Source organism: Lagopus leucura, unplaced genomic scaffold (assembly GCF_019238085.1).
Source record: "Lagopus leucura isolate 7727_CA_CO unplaced genomic scaffold, USGS_WTPT01 Super-Scaffold_100004, whole genome shotgun sequence".
In the NCBI taxonomy this organism is placed as follows: domain Eukaryota; kingdom Metazoa; phylum Chordata; class Aves; order Galliformes; family Phasianidae; genus Lagopus; species Lagopus leucura.
In genome coordinates, this window is record NW_024962264.1 from 67427625 (window position 1) to 67450467 (window position 22843).

The 22843-nt window shown below is 43.7% G+C and overlaps 1 protein-coding gene across 2 annotated transcripts in view; it reads right to left on the reverse strand.

Annotated features, from left to right (window-relative positions):
- Positions 1-650: 650 nt before the first annotated feature.
- The window catches only part of SMOX (spermine oxidase), a 45760-nt gene continuing 23567 nt past the window's right edge, over positions 651-22843 (reverse strand). The window contains exons 2-7 of one of the 2 annotated variants that reach the window (XM_042871767.1): positions 21728-21962; positions 17017-17243; positions 10243-10416; positions 7105-7804; positions 2371-2531; positions 651-1135 (exon numbers count right to left, since the gene is read on the reverse strand). In XM_042871767.1, coding sequence (XP_042727701.1) covers positions 998-1135; positions 2371-2531; positions 7105-7804; positions 10243-10416; positions 17017-17243; positions 21728-21935 — 1608 coding nt within the window. In that variant the 5' untranslated portion in view covers positions 21936-21962 and the 3' untranslated portion in view covers positions 651-997. The remainder of the gene's footprint in view (positions 1136-2370; positions 2532-7104; positions 7805-10242; positions 10417-17016; positions 17244-21727; positions 21963-22843) is intronic. The other variant, XM_042871768.1, reaches the window with a different exon arrangement.

Here is a 22843-nt window from a genome sequence, read left to right on the forward strand (position 1 = left end):
ACCAGACAGAGTTTCTCAGATTTGTGTAAATCATTGTGGATCCACCAAATTATACATAACCCCAAAGACTTTAAGTTCTTGACAGAGAGAGTGGTGAGGTGCTGGAACAGCTGCCCAGAGAGGCTGTGACGCCCCGTCCATCCCTGGAGGTGTTCAAGGCCAGGTTGGATGGGGCCCTGGGCAGCCTGGGCTGCTATGAAATGTGGAGGTTGGTGGCCCTGCATGTAGCAGGGGGTTGGAGCTTCATGATCCTTAGGGTTCCTTCCAACCCAAGCCAGTATATGATTCTATGACTCTATGACAAGGCATAGGTTAAGACTATCCCCAACGAATTTCCACACGAAACTACAGAAAGGTTTCCACGAAGGCCCACAGCAGCTGACAGGCAGATGACATTGAGTTAAATACACAGTGATGCAGAGGGATCTCAGTGCTGACCTACATAAGGCAAACGACAATGTCTCTAGGGCACAATTCCTTGAACACACACCAATCAACTGATACACAGAATCATTCTCAAGATCTCCCTACTCCAAATTTTGTAGATAGGAAGAAAACCTCTGTTTTTGACATCACTGAAAAAACACGTAATAACTTACTGAGATGACTATCCAGAAAGCACCGAATCATGCAGTCTTTTTATTACAACATTTATTTTAGTATAGAAGGCACTTACAATACAGAAAGGAAAAAAAAAAGATAGGCACTGAAAGTGCAGTTAGAATTAAAATGACAACAGTTCAACAGACAAAAAGAGCACCCTTCCCTGTTAACAATACAGCACACAGAAATGAAGCTATTGATGACCAGGCTTTTAAAACAGGGCTTTTTTTTTTTTTTTTCTTTTTTTCTGTTTTTAATAGGAAAAGATAAAGGCTGTTCTACTGTGAACTGAAATAAAAATAAAATAACAGTAATATAATAAAAAAAAAGGAATCTCCTCCACACACCTGGAAAATGAATGGGCAGTTGGTGGTGGTTGCAAACATGGGGCCTTTTAGCTCCGGCACTGTAGGAGGTCCTGGTACATCTCAATGAGGTGAGCAGCCTCTCTCTGCCCAGAAAGCACAGCACCGTGGGTAGTGGAATAATACTTCCTGTGAGTGGCCTCCCCTGAAAACATCACCTGCATCGGCTGGAGGGGATAAGAAAAGTGGGAAAGCTCAGCAGAGCTTACTGAAAAGTACGCACGAGGCAAAAAGGAGATGATATTTTTGTGCCCTCCCACATCCCCCATGAGCTGATATGCTATAGGTGTTCATAGGTGGCTACTGAAGCCCCAGTGTAGTGTAGGACAGGCATAGCACATCTGGGAACATGCAGCTAACCCTTTCTGGAATGCCTGCATGTGGTTCTTGGCAGAGCTGCGGCACCATCCCAGCTCCCACAGCCTCAAACAAAGCTGCACAAGTCCCTGAGCATCCAACTTCTGTGCTTTCTGTCCTCTTTGCTTCCCCTAAATCACACCTCAGACTTCTGGACATTAAAGATTTATTTGGGAATTGCAACTTCGGAAGGAAAGGCAGCCACATCTCAAAACCCACAGGGTGAAACAGCGCCTTCTCTCTCACATCAATAGTTCAGTGCTGGGTAAAATTGCTCCTCGCTCACTTTTGAGGATTTCAGATCCCACTCTTCCTCAAGAATGAATGCGAAAGGTTCCTAAAGCTTCTGCTGTCTTTTTTAATAGATTTCCATGCTGACCAAAATTACATGGTGGCTCTGGGTGCTTGTATGGCTGTTTGGAGGCTGCATATCCATCAGACATTGTCTCTGGATTTGGATGGGGTGAGTTTGGATTAATTTATTATTGCTTATAAATTGAGCTGCAGTAATAATCTCCATGTGTGCTCTCACTCTCTTTAAGAAAGTGAAGACAGTATCTGGGGAACAAATCTCTCTGTCCCCTGCCAATGCACGAGTCCCTCAGCCAAGGACTGGATTTCCATTACCCTCTCCTGCCAAAACATAAGGATTTCCTAATATGCTCCTCTGAAATATTAAGACCTAGCCATTAGCAGGGGTTAAGCACTTAATGCTGTATATTCTGTGTATGCTTTAAATCAGAATAACTTCTCCTAAGGAGCTCTGAACAAGCTAATGATCCCTATCACAATTTCAGAAGCCACCTGGAAGCTCAGCTCCTGGTTCTTCTTTGGGAGAGGTAGGAATCCCAAGGTGTTGGGATTCCAGTCACTAAGGAGGTAAAATCCTACATCCATCACTTGTCCAGATGGGCATGTATAAAAATATGGAAAACACACTACTGAAGGCCCCAGAATCTCTCTCTTTCAATCTGCCTCCCAGAAAACCCACTGCCCAGTGTCCTATTAGTCTTCTCGTCACTCAGGTGATTCGGGCCATACTTACAGTAGTTTTGGAGCTCTCAGCATAAGGCAGTGGCTTAGCAAGTTTCTCCACGTCGGCCCCGCTAGACCCAACTTGGGTGTAGGAGTAGGATCCACGGAAATTGGGATTGCTGCCCCAGGAGGACCGCAGGATCCGACGAGGTTTTGGAATGTTTGGATTCCCTGGATGGAAGGCAAGAGGAGAGAAAAAGTGAGCCTGCATTCAAGAGAGAACATCTGTGCAAGTTGTGAGTGGCTTGTATTCAAAACACATCCTGGCAGAGCCTACAGGCTACATGGAAGAGAACCTCAACCAGATCTCCTTTCTAACGCTATGTTCCAGGTATCTAAATAACAGAAACAGCATCCCTCTCAACTCCAGTCATCCACTCACAGCCTCGCATTTTAGGAAAGATTGTTAAAACATACAGAAGAGATTTGGGAGCTCCAGAGAACCCAGGACACATTCTAGGTGAAAATATACAGCATTCCCTGCTTTCATTCAGCTTCTAGACCCTGGTGGTGATCAAGCAATTCATCTCACCTAATTAGGTATCTAACTGGGTGCCCAACTCTAAACTGGATGATAAAGTAGTCTCATAAGAGACACTCCTCCAAAAAGAACAGTAATGAGAAGGCAAATCCTCATCATGCAGGTGCATAGGTAAGCCTGTCAGAAAGTTCTCAAAGCCTGTATTACTCACTCTAACTGCTACTCAGTCACCACCCCAAAACAAATCTAAACTCCAGCACACCCATTCTGTGGGATGCACGTGGCATGGAAGGGAGAATGATGCTGGGAGGAGGGTTTCTAGATTGCTGTAAGATTTCAGTGTGGATGCAGGACATGGAGGTGAGGGTAGTTGAGAGAAAAAAATTCTAAGAGGCAAAGTGACTGAGAGTTGTCACAGCTTACACAGCTCCTGTGGCTGCTTCAGGCCCTGGCTTGGTAACATTTCAACATGCTCAGCCTAGCACAAAGACTATCCAAACTCTGCTTTCTTCATAACAGCTTAGAGTGGGAGATGCCCAGCTCTAAAGATTAGTGCTTCTTAGTTCTACTAAACAGTCATTGCCTTTAATTCCTTAAAATCAGGAGCAAATTATTGCCATGGTTCAGCTACCACTTTTTGGAGTACGATGCGTCTACCAGAATGATGAAATATAAGGCTGAAGCACAGCAAAGGCACCTGGGTGGCTTGCTGCTGTACCCTGTGAACACTTTCTAACCACTAATACACAGATCAAAATATGGCACAGACTAGCAAACAAACACACCCTACAAACAAAATACACCCTATAAATGAATGTTGTTTCAGGACTGAGCATAACAAGGGCTCTAAAACACGCTCCTCCAAGAATCATCAAAGCGAGAATGCCTGGGATGGAAGTGAGGAGCCCAAGGGAGTCTGAGAATAGGGAGCTCTCAGATGCGTCAAGGAAATAAGTTATCTTGTTTTATTTTGAAGGGCTGTGGGAAAGCTCAGGAGAATACACCACAAACACCATGAGAGGACACAACAGCAAGCAGTCATCCATCGTGCTGCATTACAAGAAACAATCATACAAGTGAAAGGAGTCTCTGCAGTGGGCTGATGATGCTTCTCCTGCATGTTCTTATATTCATTCCACTGCCAACGTAGAGTCAACATGTAAAGCATGCCTGTAGAAAGATAGAATCATAAAATACCCCAAGTTGAAAGGGACCCAGAAGGATCACCAAGTCCAACTCCTAGCTCCACAAAGGACCAAAGAAACATCAAGTTTCTACTAATGTAGAAATACTACAAGCAGTGAGATGATGGCTTGTTTGATAAGGCCACATATTTGAAAGACTGAAATTTGTTAACAAAATAATTTTGGAGTCATCAGCTCAACTAACAGTGGTATAAATCCTGTAATATTTGATAGAATAGTCATTCGAACCGGTAAAAGCAACAGCTTTGCATCTCTCTTGTGTTTCCCATGGATGATCGTGTGCCACATACACACAGAAGCAAACATCAGCCTTCCCAGGAGGAAATTATTCTTCACATAGCCACTTCCATCACAGGGGAAACCACAGCACGGCAACACGAAGCACACAGATCTATCTGCCAGCACGGACCTAAGGAGAAGCGGGGTACTTTATATAGCAGCTGTGTAGAAGAGAAGCCAATCTCCTTCCTCAGCACCACACTGCATGGTGCAGACAGCTCTCCTGAGATCCCCTAAGGTTTTCCTTTAAGGTTCTCCAGCACACCAGACATGATGCAAATGTCTCCTGTTAAACCTCTTGTGCTGCTGTTTGCAACACAGAAACTACAAAGACTGGCAGACTCTTTCAAGGAATATATTTAATTGGGCTTTTTCAATCTGCTTTTAAATAGGTGGGTAAATATGGTGCCTTTGCCTACAGACAAAAGTAACAACCAGCACAGATGTGGAAACTTGTAAGAACTGAGCACTCATTCACTGTCCAAACAAAGATAAAATGTCTAAAAAAAAGAAATCAGCCTTCACTAAAATAGGACACATTTTTTATGCCACTGAGTCCCATTTGTGAAGCTATGGAAGATAAATTCACATGCTTCCAACAGTCCTCTCTTCATTCTACACATTCACTGGTTATGGGACTGATATGAGACAATGAAGCATCACAAAATCAACAAATACCTATCAGTTGAGACACCCAAACTTTGATTATCTGCCAGCAGAGCCTCTAAAATCCCATCAATGTTACAGAGATAGGTGGTACTATCCCTATACATCAGCATCCACAGGCAGCAAAGGGACATCAGGACATCCTAGATATCACACAGTATGGAACAGCACTGAAAAGAGATCCACTGCCTTTTGGAGAAATAGCAGGAGCACAGGCAGGACTCCTCAGGGCATCTCCAGCCTAAGCTTGGCAACTCAGAGGGAGCAGGCCTGCAATTATACCTTCTGGCATCTAATGCTCAGAGCTTAGCCAACAAAGAAAGCAAAGAGCAAGACCAGTAATTGTCTGGAGGCATCCCATTTAATCAGCTCTACAGGAGCCTGCAGCCTTCTGTCATCCAGTAGTGAAGAGCTCTGACTGCCAATGGTTCTGAGGCTAGAACAATCCCAAATGTTTTTTAATCAGCAAAGCCAGATAAGCCCCAGCACTAACCTGCAAGTGAAATTTAAGGTCACAAAGGTATGTTATCTTTTCTTAGAGAGAAATACTCAGCATAATATAACACTCTAAAAGAATGGATTGACCGTAGGGCATGTCCAACACCCTCTGAAGCCAATGGAAAGGGCTCCACAAGCAACAGACCAAGGAAGATCTGAACTACCTTACAGAAGAGCCTCTCTTTCCACCCTGAGGAGCAAAGTTAAAATTAGGAACCCAAACAATTATCCCCCAAAAACTCACAGGTGGGCTTTTGTTGTTGTTTTGTTTGTTTGTTTGCTTGGAAAAAAGTGGAACAAGTCATGCTATATAATGGGTGATTCAAGGACAGGCTGGAGACTTTTGCAGTCTTAAGCACAAAACGTTCACTGCAGGGCGAAGCTCAGTAATATTCCATGTGAATTTCTCCAGGGTTAGATAACCCAGGATTGGAGGTTGAGACAGAAACCATTCAGCTGAAGAGTCTGATGGACAGTGACCAGGTGCAGCATCAGCTGGAACAGCAACTGTAGCACGTACCAATGACTCAGTGCCAACCTATTTCCATTCCAGGAGGAAGAGAAGAACATCCAACACACACAAAACAATAACAGCAAAGGAGCACAACAAGGAAGAGGGAGAATAGGAGAGTACACTCCCATCGGCCAAATTAATACAAAGCCAAGGAATCAACTCTCTTAGATAAATTGAGATGAAAAAGGTGATTTAAGTGAGAAGAGCTGCAGCAAACAAGGTTGTTTATACTCTCAGGGAGATGCCAGCACTAGAACTTGGCTTTAAAACCTCCTGCTGTGCTTCCACAGAGCAGCAGCTGGCCTGCTGAAGTCAAGAGGAATGAAGGCATGTGTGTACTGCTACTGTGACGTGACGTAGGGATACCCAACACCACTGAAAACAAACAGCTCAGGAAACAGAAGCTGCAGCACAACCACAGGGCCATCATCCATCACGGATGTATCACTGAGAAGAATGAGCCAAGGATTCAGTTTTGGTCCCCGCAATGGAGTTTGTGAAAACAAAGTCTAGCCAATGTTTTCTAAAGAGAGTACTAAAATGGTCAATGGTCAGCTATGCAGGCAGTCCTCAGCTTCCAGGTCCCCTTCTATAGATCTCTACCCTGACAGCAGCAAATGGTCTGTAAATGCAGGGGAAAGCTAAACTTGTGAAGGCAAATTTCTTCAATTAACTAGAGATCATGGACAAGAGGTAGGGCTGGAAATTCACTGGGTGTTGAGATTTGGGTAGCATGAGGTAACAGATATAAATAGGTTAAGTGGGGGACTTGTTTCTAGAATAAAACATATCTAATCTTGAAGGACGCTGCTCTTACAAATACTTACAATTTGTGATTAAACAAAGCAGAGGATGTGGAATCTTCAAGCACTTCAGTCCACCACTTCCTGAGCTGGTTATCAGCCCCTCTGTATAAATAGCTTCCAGGCACACCCAAGCAGGAGCTATACTGGAAGCACTTACCCAACCCAAGCAGAGCAACATAAGATGCCAAAGAACTAAAAATTACTCTAGTACACTTCCTTCCTAATGGTTATTCAACACCCAACCCCCATTCTCCCACTCTTCTCCACTCACCCAATGAACCAGGGCATGGCTGACCTGTAAATTTCCGTAGCATTTCGGTGCAGGTTTCAGCCACAGTTTCATCATCGCACTTCTCCATGATCAAAGCCTCTTCTCCACAGATCCAGCCGCTCAGCACGTGGCCGTACCGCTCAGGTGGGTAGAGTACATCGAAGCTGCAGATCTTCTTGTACCACAGCTCCTCGGGATAAGTCAAGCTCTCGCTCTCCGCCTCATCTTCCCAGACAAATTGGATGCTGTTGCATTCAGAACTCCAGAAAGGCTCTTCGAACTCAAGGAAAATCTTGTCAGTGGTATTGATGCCCAGTTTCTCAATGGCCATCACCTTCTCCTCGGGCAAGCGGGGATGGAACAGGCTCTCGTGGCGTTTCTTCAAGACTCCCAGGGACACGGTCACAATGACGTGGTCAGCTGGGATAAACTCACAGTCCTCGCACTCCACGAAGACATTGGAGCCCTTGTCCTCCTCAGGGAGGTCACTGTTGTGGTCAGCCACTCTCTCAATCTCCTTGCTGACCGACTGGTTCCAGTGGATGCATTTGACCGGCTTGCGGAGCTGAATGACAGATTCAGGAATGGAACGGGCTAAAATCTCCACGATTTTAATGAAACCACATGGAATGATGTGATGAGCCCCAGGGATCTCCGTCCATTCCCCAAATTCGCTGAGCGAGACCTCATCCATGCTGTGGGAGCTGCTCTCACAACTCTCTACCTAAGGAAAAGCAACACAGAAGCAACGTTGCCGCAGAGCAACTCACTTTGCAAGGGCAAAAAGCAGATGCTTAAGCTGGGAATCCTGAATCCCTCTCTTAAAGCGCATTATTGTCACTAGTAAAAAAGTGTTCTGCAAGACCTGATGAAATCTGTCCCTTAACCTTGCTTCTAGTTAGAGAAACCACTTTGTTAAGATCACAAGCTGCACTGGCCTTGGTTGCATTGGCCACAGTTCCATCAGCCATGGTTAAGAGATGATGTGTCTTCTTCTGATGACACTGGGTTACAGTTCTGACTGCCTCCTAGCATTAAAAAAACACAGCCCTGTCCAGGACTTGCTGTTTGGCACTCCCACAACAGAAGCTGGAGTTGTGTTAATCGGATGCTCTTCCCCATGTTAATAAACGGCCTCTTGAAGAGCCAGGAAAAAAAATTTGGCAGCTATTTCTGCTGTCTGCAGCTTTCAACATGCTGTCAGTCAGCAATCAGCACGCTAACTATCTGCAGGAGGTGGCAGGACCCAATACAGAAGGAACTAAAGGAGACAGGAAAGGCAGATGTCAAGATGTGAGACACTTGCAATTGGCTCTCTTGATGTGATTATCAAAGCTTTAGATCCACAACCTGTAGGTCAATGTTAGCAAGAGCATTAGACAGAGATGCAGCTTGCATCAATCCCTCAAACAAAGGCAGAAATGTTTGGTTTGCCTCATGATAAGTTTCTAATAACAATGGCTGGCACACAGTGATCTAATAATCTTCAAATCACCATTATTCCCACACTGCAGTTCTTTAAGCATTTTAGATGAAGGGAACTTTACAGTTCCATGCCTTACCCTTTCACACATTTTCCAGGTGCTTCCACACTTTGAAGACTACCTTTGGAAGCCTGGAGCACCCTGATGCAGGGCAAGAATCTCCATGCTGGGCTAAAACATCATGCAAACAAATCAGATAGCTTTTTAGGAAAAGGTTAAAGTTGCACTAAGTAGCTCACAGGCTGCTCCTGGGACTGTATCAAGATGGTTGCCCCAACCTGAACAATGCACAGGGAAGGATTAAGTAGGAACTGCCACTGGGCCACACTGCCAGCAGATATTGAAGATCTGTCCTCTGAGTCTGCTGTGCTTCTGCCCCATCCATGCCACTCAGGGTCAGTACTGCTGACCTGTGCCCTGGGTCACACAGCAGAGCCACTCGTCTGGAGATGAGTGACTCATTATGGAGATAACAAACAGTGATGGCTGTTGGGTTATTTCAACCACGAAGGAAAAGGGCAAAACAGTTAACAGAGAGAAAAACAAGCAGCTACCAAGACCATGCTTCAGCTGAAACACTGGTTAATTCTCACTTTCTCAGCAGCCACTCTGATCTGAGAGCCTTAAGTCTCAGAAGCTTTATTGTTCTCAGGTGTTTATATGAGAAAAGATTTGCAAGGGCTGCAGAAAAGACTTCGGCTGTAGCAACCTGTAGAAGCCACAAATGCCACCACCAGAAGAAAAACAGGAGTGCATCAAATGAATAATATCATCTGCACTGGTAAAACTGCATGAATAAAATAGTAAGTAACTAGTCATTAGGTAATGGAGCTGCCTCTCTACACAAGTTCTTCATTTAGGATTCTGAGATAAGAGCAAAGTTTTATGATGCCTGAGTTCAAATCTCAGCTTTATCACAGACCTCTTGGGATACTCTTTAAGTCTTTATCTCTGTTTCAGTTTTCCCACCTAATAACAGTGAATATCACATACTTACCCATGTGACAGAATGCTGCCTGGCTCCCCTGTCTCATTTCATAAGCCTTTAAGTCATTATAATTGAAAAAGGAATGACTGTTACACTTTACTTGTGGAGTGCTTGATGCAGCATTAACTCCTCGTCCCACAGAGATCTCATTTAGGCCAAGGCATCAAGGAGATAAAAGAACTAGGGAAGCCGTGAGGAAAGATGATTAGGACATTGGTTTATAAAATCTGCCTTTGACTTTATTCCTTTACCTTTCAAAATGCTTTCCAGGGATTTCTTCAGCAAATCACTCACACCAGAGATACATTTCTTCTGGTCTCTGAGATATGGGCAGAGGCAGAAGGGGGTAAAAGATATTTGGTGGGATCATGGGGTGCCAAGAGTAAGGCACAAGACAACACATCACTAAAAGAAGATGGCAACAGAATAGCTCCAGGTGTAAGAAAACCTTAAATCAGACTAGAAGATTTAACATGACCTAGGAAATCCCATTCTAATTAAAAAGCTAGAAAGCTAAGAAAAAAAGCAACGAATGCATTGTTTCCTACAGCACACTGTCTCAGCATATGTCTCAAGAGGAAAGGTTGTCCATATAAACAAAAAACTGCCCAACAGCAAGAGCCCACAGACAGTGATTCCTCAGTGATGGGACAGCAGCAAAAACAATGAAACAACGATGTGTACACACACCTTAAGGTACTGCTGGATCATGGCTAGTTTCAACCTCTTGACAGCCTCTGTGTCATCTGGATCAGCCTTGACACGTTTCCGGACTACATCCCGTGTGAAGACACCCACACTATTCTGGCTCTCAGCATTGACTGGTTTACCTCGTTGGAAGAACTCCTGAGTCAGGTTATAGACCTGTAATAGATGGGACAAGGAAAATGGACATTGTGATTCAAAACAGCATCCGAGCCCCCACGCAGGACGCTTTTTCCTCCATCCAAATCCAGCATGTTCAGGCTACCTTCCCTTGCCAACCTCTGAGATTTAGTTCATTGCACACTCTGCTCCAACACCACGTGTGACTGCACCCACAGCTGTGCTGGGTAGAAGGAAGGAAACAAGACTTCCCTCCAGGCAAAGACAAATGGCCTAAGATAATCACCCTTACTCGCCGGCAACAGCCTACTCACCATACTTCATTATTAAGTTAATATTAAGTGACTATTTATTGGAACATGTGTTTTCTATCACTTGCAGAAGAGCAGGTGACCATTCAAAGTCCTCTTCCACCTCTGCGTCCCAGGTGCAGTCCCAGATCCCTGACATTTTTCAGTCCTGGATTTCTACTGTATCAGCTACTTAAAAACAAGAAAACAACCATCCACCTTGGCCACCTGCTTGTGGCTGTCTGGAATATGTCAATATTTCTGCCTCTTAAGACTCTCAGAAGAGCATGCAGTTGAATCACGGCTCTTCATCTCAATGGAAAAACTCTGAGGAATTTTTTAACAGAGAAAAGCTTTTAAAAAGTGCTTCCCAGAAGGGCAACTCATCCCATTACTGACTTGTTTGCCCAGAATGAGTCACTGTCGTCACCATCCCTGGAGGCTGGGGACATGGTTAGTGGGCATAGTGGTAATGGGTTGACTTGATGACCTTAGAGGCCTTTTCCAACCTTAATGATTCCATTCTTTCACTTACATCTCTGCTCAATTTTTCCCATCTAAGTTGGTTTCACTAAAACTCATCATCTTTCTTTGGAGACAGATGAATTAAGCAAACTGAAGGCTTCAGCTCATAAATAAGTGCTTGGCAGGCAGCTAGCTGTCCATCAAAGGCTCCAACAGCTTTTCATTGTCTACTGATACAGACAATTAATCATGTTCCAGCTTCCTTCACCTCAGTGCTCCTCAGAAGCTTGATTTCCCCTGGGGTTTTAGAAGTACTGTGAATTTCAGGAGGCAAAACGGAAGAATAATGAAGATGGGAAGGTGTTGAGAGAAAACATACAGGAGTGGTAGGAACAAGAGAGAGCAGGTCTGTGAGTAAATGGAGGAGAGAACAGATGAGGACAAGTAAAGAATGAGGAGAAAACTGACAACAAAAACATAGGGGAAAAAAGGGAAGATAAATTGTAAGAATAAGAAAAATGAGTAGAGGCGCTGAAGGTAAGTGAGACTTGCAGACACTGAGACATTAAGGCTCTCCAAGGAGATTTCCAGGTGAGAAAGGTGAAGACCAATGCCCTTTACAAAACAAAGGCTTCCAGCAAAAGAAGGGGAATGGTACCTTGTCTATCTTCTAGAGACAGCAATAGAGTTTGGCAGTTTCAGCACCCCATTACTCTCAATCTATAGATTCCCAAGGCCCAGACCATCTCCAGCAAGTATAAGCTGCAAGGACCTTGAGTCAACACAGCTCAGCTTCCATAAGCTGATTGCACACTATAAGCAGATAACACGTTCACAAGACAAGCAAAGCTGTGTTAAAATCCAGCTACCATTTGGCCAAAAGGATACGTGAGCCATGGGTATGTTTTTATTACTCTTCATTGCCCAACAGAGAAAAGAGCAGAAATGCCCCCAACTCATTGTGCTCACCAAGGAAAGCTGCTCCTATGGATGTCATCCCATCAATCAGATAATGAATGAGCATGATTGGCACCCAGATTTTTTTTTTTTTTTTCCTCAGAATCCCTGTTATTTCAGGGCTTTTATCCATTATCAGGAAAGAAGCTTGATAATAGATGACAGCAAATCCCACATCGAGACATCCTACAGCTGGGTTCAGGCAGTAAAATCAGCCCAAAAAGCACTACCAGCAAAAGCACGAGAAGTAGAATATCTCAAGCAGCTACACATTCTAGGCACATTCCATCCCTAGTTCTGAGGATTTACATTCAATCCTGAGGTTACATGGGATTGAAGATGAAATATTAAAATATGATCAGGTGTTAATGGAAAGGGTATGATCCTACAATGGCTTCACTTCTTCTGTCTCCTTTCTGACTTGCTTGGAAGCATCCAATAACAGGGGTCTTTGAAGGGAACGTGGGCTCTACCAAGGATGTCCCCTCTATTACCTACATGTGTTTGTACGTCAGTGCTCACTTACCACAGGAAGAGGCAGTTTCTTAGGAAGAACAAATCTAAATAAAGAAGCTTCTCAGGGCTGAAGGAGGTCAGGAAAGCACATCCCAAGCCACACTTCTTCCTGTCAGCGCCAGTGATGATCCATAGCATTGCCTTTTCCTCACTTTGTTAAAAACTCAAGTGATTTAATCCCCGATCAGCCCTAGACCTTGATGGAAATAGGCTCATGTTGTTACTAGGCCAGACATCTGCCAGTGCAAAAGAAAGGCAGGGAGGGAACTCTGACTCTCGATGGCCCTTTGGTCCACCCCTCTAAATAACACAACACGCTGGAGCTTAATTGGAGATGGCACAAAGCCCAGCACAGGGTGGGGGTGTGAAGGGTGAAAAACTTTGTCATTCTTTGTCTGCATCCCTCCCCCAGTGCACAGGAGAGAGATAACGAGGCCATTAATTAGCTGATTGTTAAAGACAGAGTTCCTGAGAAGCAGACCATTAGGGACCATGGCCTAACTGAGAAGTCTAAGTAAAAATCTACTGCTGGCCAGTAGAATGCAAAACACATGGGCAAGCATAGTGCATTTAACTGAAGCTCACCACCTCCCTCCCATCCTTCACAGATACCTGGGAATTGGCAATAAATGCTTGTTTGCAGAGGAAAATGAGGACTAAATAGTGACAGAAGTGACCCATCTTAACTCTAAGATAGGCTGTCCTCAGTTACACTTTTCCCCATGCACACACAGATACTCAAGCTGCATACATAACCCTGTCCTTCCCACTCCTGCCCCTTTTCTTTGTGGGTCACACATAAGGAAATAGAGTCCTGAACACTTCCCAGCCCCAGGCTCCCCAAATTATCCTATCCAGAGCAGAGAGAAAGATGGGAAGACCAAGAACGTGTGGCATCACACCCTGGTGAACCAGCCAGTGGCACTGAGGGACGTGGTTAGTGGGCATGATGGTGATGGGTTGATGACTTGCTGATCTCAGTGCTCTTTTCCAGTCTTAATGATTTTATGATTCAGTGCTGGTGCACAACTTTTGCTCCTTTCTTTGAGGGCAAATGGACCACATGGACCTGAATAGTGCCAGTGCTGCACAGCGCAAGGTCTGAGACAGTCTTAAAACAACACTTGTTCTCAGCTAAGACAGACTCTCATAGGAAACTTTCTGCTATAAAATGAAGATGGCTCAGCTTCCTTGTAACCAGATAGAGGCTTCTGTGAGGCACCCTTTCAGCTGTTAGAAATCCAGGCTACTGCAAACAAAAAGAAGCAAAACTCACATAAAAGCAGAAGCCAGCCAAAAAAGATTGGATAAGTGCCTGGAAAAAGCCTCAGCACTCTCCAAATGAATTAGCAAGGCTAAGCTGGAGATACTGGGATACACTGCTATTCACACTGGGGGAATTCAGTATGCAGAGGAAGACCTCACCTTGTTGGCTGCAGTCTCAGTGATCCCATATCTCCAAGTGAGACACTTGAGGGAGATCCTCTGTGCTTTGCACTCACTTGAATGTGGTATCCAAATGACAAAATAACTGAGACTAGAGAAATACACACGGAGAAGCAGAGGTGGAGGCACACACAAGAGCCTAGGCACAAGGCTGCAGCAAAAGGAGAGCAGTCTGAGAGCATGGGAAGCAAGCATGCTGTGCAGGGGAAGGCAAGCATCTGAAGCTGTGACAAATTTAGCCTCTGTCCATTCAGGACTACATTTTCCACTGTTAATGCCAGTGCTCCATCCCTGATTAGGCTTTGCATCATATATTTTTTTTTTTTCTTCTCTTTTTTAAGTCAGGACAGCTTGTGTCAGTCACAGCCTTTGCTATACGAGTCTTTTCTACAGGGGGAGATGCAGCCTGAGAGATGATGTTGGACCAAGGCTTCAAGAAGGGTCTGGGAGCTCCTATAAGGCAGAGCAGGAGCCTGATGACAGGGTTTGGTGATCTGTAAAATGATTGTTTGTGTTGGGCAACTTCACAGTATTCTAACACCTAGAATCCTATCTCCTAAAAGTGAAGAGTGGCAGAACTGAAGACCAAATTTCTACTGCTTCTTCCCAGCACCCATTTCATCACCAGAGAAAACAACAGGATATTGGGCAGCTGGGACCAAAAGGAAGTTGGAATGGACTCTTGTGAAAATGCAATTAAAAAAAAAAAAAAAAAGAAAAAAAACAAGAGTGGGGTAAGAAGGAGGAGAGGAAAAAAATAGAAAAGCACCAGGCTGACTCAGCACATGTAAACAGAAACATTCCCTGCATTTATGTCAGAGGAAAAGGTTCCCAAAGCCGCCTGCATACTGCACATGTTCCTGTCTTCCCCCTCACTGAGGCATTTGTATATACATACAGTCTTTTTAAGTGGTGATTTTCAGGTCACAGAAACCACTCTTCCTGATGGGTGCAGGGAAGAGCTCAGTCTGCCCTGTTAACTCAGATTGTCCAATCTGACACTTTGGAACAAGAAGCTAAATAAAAACATGGGCTGCCCTGCAAGAAATTCGAGCACGTTTTGAGGGACTGAAGAGAAAGCAAAGCAGTCAGAGGCTGCCTGATGTCCTCTCCTTGGGTAAGCTGTCCCTCGTAAATTCTTTACTGTAGAGAGTAGCTGTAGACATTTTTACAGTTCATAAATGTGAAACCATTCTCTGTTTCCTAGCAATAAAGATATCCTGTGGCAACGATAAGCTAATTACACGCTGCATACAGAAGATTAACTTTAAATGTGTTGTTCTCTCATGTCACTGGCTGCCTCCTTTTTCTTGCTTTAAAAGGAAGGGCAGATTTAGCAAATTAATCATTTTTAGAACACTGACACCTTGTTACAGCCTTTATCTTACTGACTGTATCTCAAAGCCAAGTAGCTCTCATCTTTGTAGTCCCTTTTCCTTTCAGAGTCAGCACCTGACACCCTCCCTTTGGTGGAGACTTTCATAATCATCTCTGAGATAGGATGATCACTGAGCAGTGCAAGGAGTTGGTGGAGTTTCATTTACATAAGTAATGCTGCTCACTGAGGTATTTTCACTTACTTCCTCCTTCTCTTCGATTCTTATATGCTGTTAATCTTGCTGCACATATTTAACCCATCTTTCTTTCTGGCTGGTTGTGGTTCTGTTTTGACCCAGTAGTCTGAAAAAACAGTTCAGATGAATTATCCCCGCTTACATTTGTCCAGAATGATCTCCTTTCCATGCTGAATTACTAAATAATTCCATACTAAATTCCTAAGATTGCTAAATTCCCCCTATAATGAGGCTTCTTTGAAATTCCTATGACTTTTCTCTAAAACTGATATAATTCTGTGCCATCTCATCACAGATTGCAGTTTAGAGCCCCAGGATATATTACTAAAATTCTTTCCAAGTGAAAAATCCACATCCCTCCTCCACATTCAGTTCTTAATAATTCTTTACAGGCTACAGTGATTTTTCTCTTGGAGACTTTCTAAATTTTGATGGACAGATTTTTAAACAGAAACTATCCAAGGGTAATTCACCCTACTGTGTGTTTATCCATGCATCAGATGCTATGAAGTTCAGTCAGATGAAAATATGAAGGTTGTGGGCATGCCTACAGACTGATGAAAATAATAATGTTTGGCTGTGATTTGGATCACAACTGTGTTGCCCAGTTATATCAACATAGAGTTGGTGATTCTTGTCTAAGAATTTAACACTGACTTACAGCTTCTTCAGCAGAACTTAATCTTTCCATTAAACATTTATTTCCATTTCCATCTTGCAGTCTCCCTTTCAATATTTTTAGGTTCTGTATGTGTAATTGTGCGGGTTTTTTTCTCCTGTTTGGCTCTCCTACCACATCCTGAAGCCCTCTTCTGTTCAGTGTATATGAGGAGATCAGTAAACACTGAGCAAAAAAAAGTTAGAAAGACTTTAAACCAAAGCCAATGCTGGCCTGAATCTACAATAAAAGATGTCCTTTTCCTTCTGATGCAGGAAAACTTGCAATTCCTACGACACAGAGTTGACTTTGGCACACTGCACTGTACACTATGGTATTTATAACATCAATAAAATGTCACAGGGCTGCAATGTTTAGCTGGTTGTTGCTAAGCTTTTGCATTCTGCTTTGTTTAGTAATTTGATCCCTCCTCTTACCCTTTTCATTAAGTAGCAACTTTCTAGAGCAGATGATTGGGTCTCCCCAGCAATCACTGGAAGCGATTAAATTGACGTCGTGGAAAAATTGTTCAACAACAACAGTAATCCCACACCAGAGACAAACGGGTTGTGCTTGAGATGATGAGCAAAAACTTAGGGTTGATTTTTTGAAAAGAAATTCAAGACATTACTGGATTTCTACCTCTGTAGAAATAGCAAAGGCTCCCAGTGTTTCATGCAGAACTACGAGCTCACCTAGTAGTACATAGTACAAGCTCACATTGAATACCAACCTCGTTGTATAAATCACTGAATTCTTCAACCACATCTTTTGGGATCCTCTGCCCGTTGTTGGTAAGATGATAAGCCACCCCATTCTTGGAGTAAAGACTGATCCGGCCAACGCTTCTTTCACCATCAGTAGTCTCTTCAAGTAAACCATTGTCTTCTGCTAGATGATAGACTGGGTTTCCATGTGAACCATGAATCCACGTAGCTCCCAGCTCAAAAGTGGCGTGCCCTGCAGGACAGTAAATAAAGCACAACAGTTTTGGAAGCACATTTTTTTTTTGAAAGCATGAAGGGATGCTTCCAACAAAGATACATTACAGTGAAATGGATCCAAGTTGAAGGAGGGAAGATTTAGGTTGGATGTTAGGGGGAAGTTCTTTACTAGGAGAGTGGTTAGGCCCTGGAACGGGCTGCCCAGGGAGGTTGTGGATGCCCCGTCCTTGGACGTGTTCAAGGCCAGGTTGGACGGGGTCCTGGGCAACCTGATCTGAATGTGTATGTTTGGTGGCCCTGCTAGGCAGGGGGGTTGGAACTACATGATCCTTGAGGTCCCTTCCAACCCGGGTGATTCTGTGATTCTGTGCGATTCTGTGACACTCCTCTGATACTTAAGGTGAAATACAGAATCCTTTAGGTTCCCAGTTCCTACCATCATTGTTGTCAGCTGCTCTACCTTTGCTACCCTGCCTGTCTAAATCATCTCTCCTAATCCTAAAACCTAAGAACACAAGTGAACAGCAGAGGATGTACTGCTCGTGTTGAAGTTTAAGCTGTGTGAAGAGCTGGGGAGGGAGAAAAAGAAAAGAGCTGTAAGGAGCCACGCTGCAACACTGCAAGATATGAGGACACATAAGAAGATAGTTACATAATACAGAAAGAGAATCAAAGAATCATTAAGATTGGAAAAGACCTCTAAGATCATCAAGCTCAACCATCAACACATACCACCATGCCCAAGTATGAGAGAAAGAGCATGTATACAGCAGGTTACTTTCAGGTACCTGCTGTACTCTAAGGAGGGGATAGAAGCCCAAACACATGGAGAAAAAGCAACGACAGCAGGGAGCAGGAAGAAGAACTGGACTGCCTTGGGACAGCAAGACTGATCTACAAACTGAACCCATTCCCATAATTAAAAGTGAAAGTTATTTACAAATACGGTTTGTGTTACAGTTGGTTAATACTCAGACTAAATGAAATAGAAAAATGCATTTCCATTCTCCAAATGAGGGAACACATCCCATTTTACTACTGATTCCCTTGAAAATTTCTGTCAGGTTCTTTATAAGCTGCAGGTTAAGCATCAAACACATTTTGCCTTCAGCACTGCTAGCAAAACAGAAAGAGTTTGGTCAGTCCCACTGTCCTCCTTTCCTTACAACTAACAGAGTCTGAACCAGCACTGGGCTGATGGCACAGGACAGTGTTCAGCAGCTGGAAGGAGGTGCTGAAAATAAGCTGAGGTCATGTCTCTGACCCACATTTCTACAGATCCTCAGAAGTCCTGCAGCAAAGTTTAACAGAGCAGCGTCCCAGGCAACAGCACACTGTGCAGCTCACTCTGCAAAGGTGTGCAAATGCCTCATTAAGTGGGATGCTAATAGGATCCGGCTTGATAAAGGAAGCATCAGGCAGTTAGCAGTCATAAGATACTGTTTAAGATGTAAATTGATGCTCAGCTAGAAAGCCACTGCAGCACCACACTCACGCAGTCAAGTTTAATAGATGAAAGCTTCAAGAAATGTGGCTGAGGCATTGCCTCAAAGAGAAACTCTACATATAACCTCATTTTTCTGAGCAGACAACAGCCTTGTCATTGAACAGCACAACTTTCCTTCAAAATACACATCAGAAGACTTGAGTGCTACATGTTCCTTACATGCATCCTTACGTGTGTCTTATGTGCTCCTATCACAAAGCGTGGGGTTTGGACCGTGCAGCATCCAGGCACAGAGATGAATACTGAAGACACTGCAAATCCTAACACAGTCCCTGCACACCCAGCCTGGTGGAAACCACTGCTGCACGTTGGCAGCCAAAGGTACAAAGCTCATAAATACTGCATGTGGCAGTCACCTCATTAAGGCAATCCTCCTGCGAGTCATCACATGCCAGATCAGTAGCAGGAATAGTGCCTGCTGCGTTATGTCAGGAGCTTGCTCTCTGCAGCACTAACAATCTTCCTGCATGGAGCTCTCATTTATGGGGGCATCTGAGCTTCGAAAGAAGATTGGTGCTCAGTTGCATGAATGATGCATTGCTATTTTCAGTAGCTGCACGGAATGTCATCAAATACCAACACATTGAAAATAGTCATTCTTGCCTGTGGGTCTTAGAAAGGCACAATCATCTCCAAGTGGATAAGCTAGTCGTTACCTAACGTAAGTTACATGAGCAATTATTTAAAAGTGTCACATTAAAGAACACATTTTTTAAGCAGAGAAAGTTAATTTATAAAAGATTTTTTGTTTCAATCTACTTGGAATGAATCCATCCATACAACAAAAATAAAGTCTACTTCCTACTCTGCAAATGAGATTACCGAGGCACAAGCAGCAGCCAAAACAGGCCTGTGCACAACAATACACCAGAGCAGCAGCTTCCAAAGGAATGCACAGATTGCATATCAAGCCTTCTGACTACGCACAGGAACTCTCCCATTTCCCTTTGAAGCCCTGACTATTCCTTGCGTATCCTGTGGTGAAATATCTGCAGTGGGGACAGATGTCATGGTTGGTGTACAACAAACACGCAGTCCAGAAACAGAAACCCTCTGCCTCACCTGTCCTAGAGGGCTCCCCTGTTCTGCTGAAGATTTAAAGCAGATCTTCAGACAAGGAGTGGCTAGGGAAGTGTAACATTTAAATGCTGTTTAGACAGATGCAGATCAAAGTAGTCACATGTTGAAGACCCAGAATAACCACTTTTGTAACCATTTTTGGAAGTTTTAGGCAATTCAGAAAAATGAGCAGGTCTTGCATGCCCCAGGTGCAATCTTGCTGTTTGGAGCAGTGTGGAATGGAAAAAAAATAGAACTCAAGATTATACTGACCTTTTGCCTTGTATCAGCAAATAGGGAGGTTGTGGGCACTGCTGCTGCTGAAGAGTTCACCACTCAACATAGCTCCAAAATCATTTAGCTAAAGGGAATGTGAATCTGTAAAGCATGCAAGGGGCCAGGACATGCTCCCACCATGGGAAAAAATTGCATACAGTCAATCCCTGAACAATATAATCCTGACAACTTGAAAAAGATCACTTGAGTTGGAAGGGAGCTTTAGAGATCCACTGTCTCTCTTTTGCAATGAACAGGGACACCCATAGCTCCACCAGGTGCCCAGAGACCCATCGTGCCTGACCTTGAGCATCTCCAGGAATGCCTCACATCAGTTAAAGTGATAACCAAGTGCAAGTAGGTTTCCAAGCAAAGGTAAAGAGATGATGAGTAACTGATGAAGGTGTCCAAAGAAAGAACAGCTCTCTGTACTAGTAGCACAGAATTATTTCACAGGTGCACTGACAAAATTATATATTGTTCCCTGAAGATTTCAGATCTTGACACTTCCCTCCTCTTGCAGACACGATCCAGGATATTTTTAATACAGTGCATTGTGTGTAGAGGACACACTTCCCATTTTAAGCTCTATGCCAAGTCTCAGCAGAACGTAAAGTGCCCTATTCAAACCCTGGAAATCAGATTTGCCTTTTTATTCATTTCCCTTCTAAAAGTTCATAGGACATCACTGTTTATTTATTGTGATGAGTTTATATAGTAAAATATAGAAAGCGATGTTAGATTAAAAAAAAAAAGAGGCCAGCAAGAGGCCAAATCTAATAAATATACAATGATATCAGAAACAGAATGAGTTAACTGAAATAAGGATGGCAGTTCAGTAGAAGCAAAGAGTTTTTTGCTCTTGAGAATAGACAGGCAATGCCCTCCTAGATACCAAGGGAAAGCTTCACTGACTACTGAGCTGCAAAGGGCTACACATATCGTATCATATCATATCATATCACATCATATCATACCATATTATGGAATGGCCTGGGTTGAAAAGGTCCTCAAAGATCATCTAGTTTCAACCCCCCTGCCGTGGGCAGGGTCACCAACCACTAGACCAGCTTGTTCCACTACTTTGCATTTGGAGATTTTACAAGCCCTCCTAACTGACTTGAGAAAGGAAGCCACAGAGGTAGGAAAGTAAGAAGTCAGTATGAAAGCATACACTGACAAGGGTTTTCCAGCAGCCTGATTCGCAGGGAGCAGTTCTAGGGAAAGTAATGGGGCTACCAGTGAAACAGAACAGCACTGACCTTGCCCCTTTGCTGCGATGTAAGTCACAGAGAAAGAGACTACCTGGAAGATTTACTGATTGCTTCTAGTCAGCAGTCCAGCTGAAAACAGTGGTGCAAGCTGTCCTTTACAGTTATTTAATCATAGAGCTTCTTTTATAGAGCGAGTGTTATCATCAGTAAGACCTTCACTGTACAGAAACATGGTCCATTTTGGAACAGCCCTCCCTTGCAAAACAAAGGTAAGCACACTCATACCAACTCATTCACCCTGCAAGGAGACCAAGATGCACATGCCAAGAAACCTTCTGCAAGTTTTGTCAAATTAACTTCATAACAATACAAAAACCTGCCAACATTAAAAAAAAAAAAGAGAGCCCAATGGATGACTAATTCCCCTTGAAACACAGCTCTTACCAAGTTTCACACTTTGGACGCGGCCTCCAATTCGATCGGTCGCCTCAAGGATAGTTACATCCGTGAAACCGCTTTCCAAGAGCGCTTTTGCTGCGGACAGGCCTGCAAGCCCAGCACCAATAACTACTATTCGAGGCTGTCGTTTTCTCCGTAGGCCACTACTAAGAGGATCATCCGTGCTGTCTCCAGATATTTCACAACTTTGCATGCCGTCCAAGCTCTCTTTCTAAGGAACCTAGGGAAAAAGCAGAGAAGCGCGTTGAAGGAACTCGGCTCAGTGGTATCCTCATCAAAATCTCAAAGAACTCTGCAAAAAGAAAAGTCCAGCAGGAGAGATAGTGAACTTGGGATGTATAAGAAGGATAACTGAGGTCAAATTGGGTTGCAACAGCCTTTTGGACTGGAGCAGGCTACTGGAAACTGGAGAAATCCCCACCCTCCATTGCCATGCAGACTATTTCCAGTGAAGCCAAAGGATTTTCAAACTCCCATCTCTTAATATAACCTTTAGAAGTGGCAATTTTGTGGTAAAGACTTTAAAAGAATGAATGAGAAAACCACATACCCACTGCTGACATGCTCCACAGCACACTAATGAAGCTTCACTTTGCCTCTGTGGCAACCACAAAGCACCAGCTTCAGATCACATAATGATGGGATAAGCTAGAGAGGATTTAGCTCAAAGCACAGAGCTCAGATATCAAAACCAATCATTACCTAAGTGGTACAGATGGACAAAATGCTTCAAATGACGAAAGCCAGCGAGAGACAGTTCAAAAATTCACAGCCATGTGATACAGATCCCAGAGCCAACACTGTCCTGACAACCAGGAATTGCCTTATTCTTAGATGAGGAGAGGTTCAAACCCACAGTAGACCTGAGTAGAACAGCTTTACCCACCCAACATATCCAAATCCTTCTCCAAGCAGTATCCTGCGTTTTGCTTTGCACACTCCTAAAGGCCATCTTTTTAACTGTGTATGCCATTACTTCTCAAATCCCATTGCCCTCTTACAGTACACAACCTCAGCTTTGTATGTGAGGGTAGACCTTAATCAGAGATCGCCAAGTAGGATGCCATTATACACACATGTCAATGTCAGGACATTTGGCTC